This window comes from Malurus melanocephalus, unplaced genomic scaffold, assembly GCF_030028575.1.
Source record: "Malurus melanocephalus ecotype Western Australia unplaced genomic scaffold, MMel_1.1 scaffold_1538, whole genome shotgun sequence".
Taxonomy (NCBI): Eukaryota; Metazoa; Chordata; class Aves; order Passeriformes; family Maluridae; genus Malurus; species Malurus melanocephalus.
In genome coordinates this window covers 10,965-19,815 of record NW_026624770.1, presented here as the reverse complement: position 1 = coordinate 19,815, position 8,851 = coordinate 10,965, and the positions used below count along the sequence as shown (strand labels likewise).

Here is an 8,851-nt window from a genome sequence, read left to right as displayed (position 1 = left end):
GGGTGATCATTTTGGGGTTTCCATTATGGGGTGCCCACATTGGGGTGAAYGCTTTGGGGTGCCCGTTATGGGGTGCTCATTTTAGGGTGCCCACATTGGGGTGAACATTTTGGGGTGCCGATTTTAGAGAGCTCATTTTGGGGTGCCCATATTGGGATGAACGCTTTGGGGTGCCCGTTATGGGGTGCTCATTTTGGGGTGATCATTTTAGGGTGCCCACATTAGGGTGAACATTTTGAGGTGCCCATTGTGGGGTGAACATTTGGGGTGCCCATATTGGGGTGAACACTTTCGGGTGAACACGAGGTGTTCATTTTGGGGTGCCCGTTATGGGGTGAACATTTTGGGGTGCCGATTGTGGTGTGATCATTGTGGGGTGTCCGTTAAGGGGTGCTCACATTGGGGTGATCATTTTGGGGTGCTCGTTTTAGGGTGGTCACGTTGGGTGCCTGTTATGGGGTGATCATTTTGGGGTGAACATTTGGGGTGCCCGTTTTGGGGTAATCATTTTGGGGTGCTCCCAGCGGGGTGAACTCTTTGGGGTGCTCGTTATGGGGTGCCCACATTGAGGTGCTCATTTTGGGGTGAACATTTTTGGGGCGCTCATTTTAGGGTGCCCACATTAGGGTGAACATTTTGAGGTGCCCATTGTGGGGTGAACATTTGGGGTTCCCTTTATGGGGTGCCCACATTGGGGTGATCATTATGGGGTGGTCATTTTGGGGTGCTCCCATTGGGGTGCTCATTTTGGGGTGAACATTTTGGGGTTCCCGTTTTGGGGTGAACATTTTGGGGTGCACTGCAGACGCTGAGGGACGGAGGGTGCTGAAAGGGCTGAAGGGCGCTGAAGGCCTGAGGGACTGAGGGGGTGAAAATGTTGAAATGGTGAGAGCGCTCCAGGTGCTGAGGGACTGAGCGGGCTGAGAGCACTGAAACGCTGAAAGAGGTAAAGCGCTGAGGGACTGAGGGGGCTGAGAGCACTGAAACGCTGAAAGAGGTAAAGCGCTGAGGGACTGAGGGGGCTGAAAGAGCTGCAGGTGCTGAGGGCGCTGAAGGCCTGAGGGACTGAGGGGGTGAAAGCGCTGAAACGCTGAGAGCGCTGCAGACGCTGATGGACTGTTAGGGATAAAGCGCTGAGGCACTGAAGGGGCTGCAAACGCTGAGGGACTGAAAGGCATAAAGCGCTGAAGGGCTGTGGGGGATAAAGCGCTGAGGGACTGAGGTGCTGAAAGCTCTGAAACGCTGAAGGTGCTACAAACCCTGAGGGACTGGGGGCGCTGAAGGCCTGAGGGGATGAAAATGCTGAAACGCTGAGAGCGCTGCAGATGCTGAGGGGGCTGAAAGCGCTGAACACCTGAGGGCGCTGAAGGGCTGAGGGGGTTAAAGTGCTGAAATGCTGAAAGTGCTGCAGACGCTGAGGGACTGAAGGGGCTGAGAGCGCTGCAAACACTGAGGGACTGAGGGGGCTGAAAGTGCTGTGAAGGGCTGAGAGCCCTGCAGGCGCTGAGGGCGCTGAAGGCTTGAGAGACTGAGGGGGTGAAAGCGCTGAAGGGCAGAGAGCGCTGCAAACGCTGAGGTACTGAGGGGGCTGAAAGCGCTAAAGGGCTGAGGGCGCTGCAGGCGCTGAGGGACTGAAAGGGATAGAGCGCTGAAGGGCTGAGGGGGATAAAGCGCTGAGGGACTGAGGGGCTGAAAGCTCTGAAACGCTGAAGGTGCTACAAACCCTGAGGGACTGAGGGCGCTGAAGGCCTGAGGGTATGAAAATGCTGAAAAGCTGAGAGCGCTGCAGGCCTGAGGGACTGAGGGGGCTGAGAGCCCTGCAGGCGCTGCGGGGGCTGAAAGCGCTGAACGGCTGAAGGCGCTGAAGGTCTGAAGGACTGAGGGGGTGAAAGCGCTGAAGCGCTGAAAGTGCTGCAGACGCTGAGGGACTGGGGGTGCTGAAAGTGCTGAAGGGCTGAGAGCGCTGCAGGCGCTGAGGGACTGCAACGCATAAAGCGCCGAAGGGCTCCGGGGACTGAGAACGCTGCAGGCGCTGAGGGACTGCGAGGGCTGAATGCGCTGAGGGACTGAGGGGGTGAAAATGCTGAAACGCTGAGAGCGCTGCAGGCACTGAGGGATTGAAAGGGCCGAAAGCGCTGAAGGACTGCGGGGGATAAAGTGCTGAGGGACTGAAGGGGCTGAGAGCGCTGCAGGCTCTGAGGGGGCTGAAAGCGCTGAACGGCTGAGGGCGCTGAAGGGCTGAGGGACTGAGGGGTGAAAGCGCTGAAACGCTGAAAGCCCTGCAAGCACTGATGGACTGTAGCGCTGAGGGACTGAGGGGGCAGAGAGCGCTGCAAACGCTGAGGGACTGAGGGGTGAAAGTGCTGAAACGCTGAAAGTGCTGCAGACTGAGGGACTGTAAGGGATAAAGCGCTGAGGGACTGAGGGGGCTGAGAGCGCTGTAGACGCTGAGGGACTGAAGGGGCCGAAAGCACTGAAGGACTGCGGGGGATAAAGCGCTGAGGGACGGAGGGGGCTGAAAGCACTGAACACCTGAGGGTGCTGAAGGCCTGAGGGGATGAAAATGCTGAAACGCTGAGAGCGCTGCAGGCGCTGAGGGGGCTGAAAGCGCTGAACACCTGAGGGTGCTGAAGGCCTGAGGGACTGAGGGGGTGAAGGTGCTGAAACACTGAAAGTGCTGCAGACGCTGAGGGACTGAGGGGGCTGAAAGCGCTGAAGGGCTGAGGGACTGATGGGGGAAAGCGCTGAAACGCTGAAAGTGCTGCAGACGCTGAGGGGGCTGAGATCGCTGAAGGGCTGAGAGCGCTGCAGGCGTTGACTGCAAGGCATAAAGCGCTGAAGGGCTGCGGGGACTGAGAACGCTGCAGGCGCTGAGGGATTGCGGGGGCTGAAAGCGCTGAAGGACTGTGGGGGTAAAAGCGCTGAGGGACTGCAAGGCCTAAAGCGCTGAAGGGCTGTGGGGGATAAAGCGCTGAGGGACTGAGAGCGCTGAAGGCCWGARGGGRCTGAASACCCGAGMCCGCCGAGGAACGAGAGCCCTGGAAAGCAGCCGGAGGCGCCGCCCGACACTGGCGCCACTCGCTCCGCGCCGCCGCCATGAACGCCCGAAGGGGCGGGGCTTTCCCCGGCGGCTCCCCGCGGCTCGCCTCGCCATTGGCCGCCGGCCCCGCGCCGCCTCTCGCCATTGGCCGGGGCCGGGCCACCTCCCCCGGCGGGCGGGCGGGGGCGCGAACGTGCGGCGGGGGCCGTTCCCGCGGCCCGGGGGGCGCGCGCGGCGCCTCGTGGGGAACTGCACGTACTCAGGGCGGGGGGGCGGAGAGGGCACGCGCCGTTCCCGCCAGCGCCGGGGGGCGGGAATGGAGGGGGAGGGAGAGGGGGAGAGGGAGGGAGAGAGAGAGGGAACCGTGAGGGGAGATCGTGAGGAAGATGGGGAATGGCCGGGGTTGTGAGGGGAGATCACAGGGGAGATGGGGAATGGCTGGGGTTGTGAGGGGAGATTATGGGGGAGATGAGGGGTAATGGAGGAGATGAGGGGATCATGGGGGAGATGAGGGGATCATGGGGGAGATGAGGGGATCGTGGAGTAGATGAGGGGATCATGGAGGAGATGGTGGGATCATGGGGGAGATGAGGGGATCATGGAGGAGATGAGGGGATCATGGAGATGAGGGGATCGTGGAGGAGATGAGGGGATCATGGGGGAGATGAGGGAATCATGGGGGAGATGAGGGGATCATGGAGATGAGGGGATCGTGGAGGAGATGAGGGGCAGCCATGAGGGGAGGCCATGGAGAAGATGAGGGGCGGCCATGAGGGAGGGGCAGCCATGAGGGGAGATCATGGAGGCAGGTGAGGGGTGCCCATGAGGGGCGGCCATGAGGGGAAACGATGGGGAAGATGAAGGGGAAGATCATGGAGGAGATGAGGGGCAGCCATGGGGGGTGAGTGGCAGCCATGAAGGCAGGGACAGCCATGAGGGGAGATCATGGAGGAGATGAGGGGCAGCCATGAAGGGAGATTGTGAGGAACATGAGGGGCGGCCATGAGAGAGGGGCGGCCATGAGGGAGAGATCATGAGGGAAAAGATGAAGGGGGAGATCATGAAGGAGATGAGAGGTAGCCCATGAGGGGAGATCATGGGGAAGTTGAGGGGCAGCCATGGGAGATGAGGGGCAGCCATGAGGGGAGATCATGAGGGAAAAGATGAAGGGGGAGATCATGGGGAACATGAGGGGTAGCCATGAGGGGAGGCTGTGGAGGAGATGAGGGGCAGCCATGGGGTGTGAGGGGCAGCCGTGAAGGCAGGGACAGCCATGAGGGGAGATCATGGAGTATATGAGAGGCGGCCATGAGGGGAGATCGTGAGGAACATGAGGGGCAGCCATGAGGGAGGGGCAGCCATGAAGGGAGATCATGGAGTTTATGAGGGGCAGCCATGAGGAAAGATTGTGTGGAACATGAGGGGTGGCCATGGGAGATGAGGGGCAGCCATGACGGGAGATCGTGGAGGAGATGGGGGCAGCCATGAGTGGAGATCATGAGGGAGAAGATGAAGGGGGACATCATGGAGGAGATGAGAGGTGGCCATGGGGTGTGAGTGGCAGCCATGAAGGCAGGGACAGCCATGAGGGGAGATCATGGAGGAGATGAGGGGCAGCCATAAGGGGAGATCATGAGGAACATGAGGGGCGGCCATGGGAGATGAGGGGCAGCCATGAGGGGAGATCATGAGGAAAAAGATGAAGGGGGAGATCATGGAGGAGATGAGAGGCGGCCATGGCGTGTGAGGGGCAGCTGTGAGGGAGGAACAGCCACAAGGGGAGATCATGGAGTATATGAGAGGCAGCCATGAGGGGAGATCGTGGGGAACGTGAGGGGCAGCCATGAGGGGAGATTTTGGAGGAGATGAGGGGTGGGGTCGCCATGACAGATCATGAAAATAAAGATGAAGGGGGAGATCATGGAGGAGATGAGAGGCGGCCTTGGCGTGTGAGGGGCAGCCACGAGGGGAGATTTTGGAGGAGATGAGGGGTGGCCATAAGAGATCATGAAGATAAAGATGAAGGGGGAGATCATGGAGGGAGATGAGAAGCAGCCAAGGAATGAGCTGATCCCAGATCCTGAGGGGCGCTGGATGCCATTCCCGCCGTTCCAAAGCACCTTTGCCCAGGCGTGGCAGAAAAACGAGTCTGCCAAGGTGAGATCTCCGGGCCATGGATTTCACAGGCACCGTCCTCCTCCGCATACACAATCACTCGCTTTCCATTTTCATTTTAATTGTTATTTTAATTGTCATTTTAATTTTAATTTCAACGCATAATGAGCCGACTTAGAAAACCCAAGCCTCGGGAGCTTAGGGAGGAAATTCAGGAGTGTTTCTGCAAACAGAAGATTTTGGCTCCTGTTTGGGTGAATTGGAGAATTTGTTTTTGCGAACAACAAAAATACAGATATTTTGTGGGGAAATCGCATTGGGTTTCATCTTTTATATGCTGAAAACCCTTTCCCGTCCCAATATTTTACCTCGGACAGCTGTAGGAAAATCCTGCCTGGGTCGTGTATTTTCGTTGATGGTAAAAATAAACATTTTTTGAGAGCATTTGCGCATCAGCTCCGTGCTATAAAGGGCCAAACACCAAAATTAGGGATTTTTGTCATGGCGACCAAAAGTGAGGGTTTGAAGGGGGGGGAAATCAAAATCCTGAATGGAAATAAACCCCAAAATGAGCATAAAAGGTGTTGATTTAAATCTCAGTTATTGGGAAAGGATAAAGGGGAGAGGGGCGATGGGGGGACCCCAATTCCATGGGAAAGGGGTAAAGGAGGATTCCTATTCCTTGGGAAAGGATTGATGGGGATCCCTTGGGAATGGGGTAAAGGAGGAGCCCCATTCCTTGGGAAAGGGATTATGGGGACCCAAATTTCATGGGAAAGGGATAAAGGAGGAGCCCCATTCCTTGGGAAAGGGATAAAGGAAGATTCCTATTCCTTGGGAAAGGATTGATGGGGACCCCAATCCCTTGGGAATGGGGTGCAGGAGCAGCCCCATTCCATTGGAAAGGAATTATGGGGATCCTAATCCCATGGGAATGGGGTAAAGGAAGAGCCCCATTCCTTGAAAAGAAGATAAAGGAAAATCCCCATTCCTTGGGAAAGGGGTGCAGGAGCAGCCTCATTCCATAGGAAAGGGATTGTGGAGATCCCAATCCCATGGGAATGGGGTAAAGGAGGAGCCCCATTCCTTGGGAAAGGGGTGATGAGGATCCCTTGGGAATGGGGGAATGGGGCACCCCAATCCCTTGGGAATGGGGTAAAGGAAAAGCCCCATTCCTTGGGAAAGGGGTTATGGGGACCCAAATTTCATGGGAAAGGGATAAAGGAGGAGCCCCATTCCTTGGGAAAGGGATTATGGGGACCCCAATTCCTTGGGAATGGGGTAAAGGAGGAGCCCCGTTCCTTGTGAAGGAGATGATGGGCATCCCTTGGGAATGGGGGGATTGATGGGACCCCAATCCCTTGGGAATGGGGTAAAGGAGGGTCCTGGTCCCATGGGAAAGGTGATGATGGGACCCCAATCCCTTGGGAAGGGGATGACAGGGATCCCAATCTTTTAGGATGGGGTTGCAGAAAGATCCCCATTCCTTGGGAAAGGGGTGCAGAAAGATCCCCATTCCAGGGAAAAGGGTGTGGAGGGAGCCCCCACCCTACAAAGTGAAAAACCCCCAACGCAGCCAACTTTAACCACCGCCAAACCGCCGCTTTCCAAGCGCGAAACAACCCAGGAAGCGGCAAAAAGCGGCGAGAGGCAAACAGCGGAGCCTCATCCCCGGCCGGGAAGAACCGGGAAAAGCCAGGAAAAACCAGGGGGAAAGGCACGGGAGAAGGAGAAGGAGGGGGCTGCACCCCCGGGCGCTGCGCTGCGCTCCCCTCCCGCGGGCCGGGCCGGGCCGGGCGGTGTCGGTGGCGGCGGGGGCGTTGCGTTGGAAGGCGCCGGCGGAGCCAATGCGCAGGAAGGGGCCGAGCCTGCCCGTGCGGGGAGCTTGTTTACACCAGCCCGGCCCCGGGAGCTTTAACCCGGCCGGCGGCGAGCGCAGGGCTCGGAGTGGCGCTGCCCCGGAGCGGTGAGTGCCGGCGGGGCGGGGTGGGGTGGGGTAACCCCGCTTCGGCTTCTTCCTCCTTCTTCCTCCTGTGTGATGGGAAAATTAAAAAATCGGGAAAGGGAAGAAATATTAAAAATARTGGTTAAAAAAAGCCGCGCGCGCGGGAGCGGCGGTTCCCGCCCGGCCGCGGCTCCGCCCAGCCCCGCCCGGCCCGTGGGGCTCCAGCCCGGGATTGGGAACGGGAATGGGAACGGGCACGGGGGGTTCCGAACGAGCGGCACCGGAGGTGAGCGGGAACCGAGCGGGAACCGAGCCGGGAGAGCGCCGAGCCCCCGCTCCGGGGCCGGGAAAAGCCGCGTTTGGCTTTCCGCCGCTCCTCCCGGYCGCTGCCGGTCCCGGGGCGCGCAGCGCCTTCCGCAGAGTCCCGCCCGTTGCCCGGCCCCGGTGCGGCTGCCGTGGGGCCTGGCCGGGGTCTGTGATCCCCCGGGATTCCCAACCTCTGCCTGGGATCCGTGATCCCCCGGTATTCCCAACCCCTGCCCGGTGTCCCGCGGTATTCCCAACCCATTCCCGGGATCCATGTTCCCCGGTATTCCCAACCCCTGTCCGGTGTCCTGGGGCATTCCCACCCCTGCCCCGTGTCCGCGTTACCCCCGGCATTCCCACCCGGTCTATGTTCCCTCCAATATTCCAACCCCCGCCCGGTATCCACGTTCTCCCCGGCATTCCCACCCCGCCCCGTGTCNAAAGGGGTAAAGGAGGATTCCTATTCCTTGGGAAAGGATTGATGGGGATCCCTTGGGAATGGGGTAAAGGAGGAGCCCCATTCCTTGGGAAAGGGATTATGGGGACCCAAATTTCATGGGAAAGGGATAAAGGAGGAGCCCCATTCCTTGGGAAAGGGATAAAGGAAGATTCCTATTCCTTGGGAAAGGATTGATGGGGACCCCAATCCCTTGGGAATGGGGTGCAGGAGCAGCCCCATTCCATTGGAAAGGAATTATGGGGATCCTAATCCCATGGGAATGGGGTAAAGGAAGAGCCCCATTCCTTGAAAAGAAGATAAAGGAAAATCCCCATTCCTTGGGAAAGGGGTGCAGGAGCAGCCTCATTCCATAGGAAAGGGATTGTGGAGATCCCAATCCCATGGGAATGGGGTAAAGGAGGAGCCCCATTCCTTGGGAAAGGGGTGATGAGGATCCCTTGGGAATGGGGGAATGGGGCACCCCAATCCCTTGGGAATGGGGTAAAGGAAAAGCCCCATTCCTTGGGAAAGGGGTTATGGGGACCCAAATTTCATGGGAAAGGGATAAAGGAGGAGCCCCATTCCTTGGGAAAGGGATTATGGGGACCCCAATTCCTTGGGAATGGGGTAAAGGAGGAGCCCCGTTCCTTGTGAAGGAGATGATGGGCATCCCTTGGGAATGGGGGGATTGATGGGACCCCAATCCCTTGGGAATGGGGTAAAGGAGGGTCCTGGTCCCATGGGAAAGGTGATGATGGGACCCCAATCCCTTGGGAAGGGGATGACAGGGATCCCAATCTTTTAGGATGGGGTTGCAGAAAGATCCCCATTCCTTGGGAAAGGGGTGCAGAAAGATCCCCATTCCAGGGAAAAGGGTGTGGAGGGAGCCCCCACCCTACAAAGTGAAAAACCCCCAACGCAGCCAACTTTAACCACCGCCAAACCGCCGCTTTCCAAGCGCGAAACAACCCAGGAAGCGGCAAAAAGCGGCGAGAGGCAAACAGCG

At 58.4% G+C, this 8,851-nt stretch overlaps 1 protein-coding gene across 1 annotated transcript in view; it reads left to right on the top strand.

The window, feature by feature from the left end:
• Positions 1 to 5,047: 5,047 nt before the first annotated feature.
• LOC130587109 (cuticle collagen dpy-5-like) overlaps positions 5,048 to 8,851 on the top strand; it is a gene marked incomplete at its 3' end in the record, with an annotated part of 14,202 nt that continues 10,398 nt past the window's right edge. Inside the window, exon 1 of the mRNA XM_057388066.1 lies at positions 5,048 to 5,197. Coding sequence (XP_057244049.1) covers positions 5,048 to 5,197 — 150 coding nt within the window. The remainder of the gene's footprint in view (positions 5,198 to 8,851) is intronic.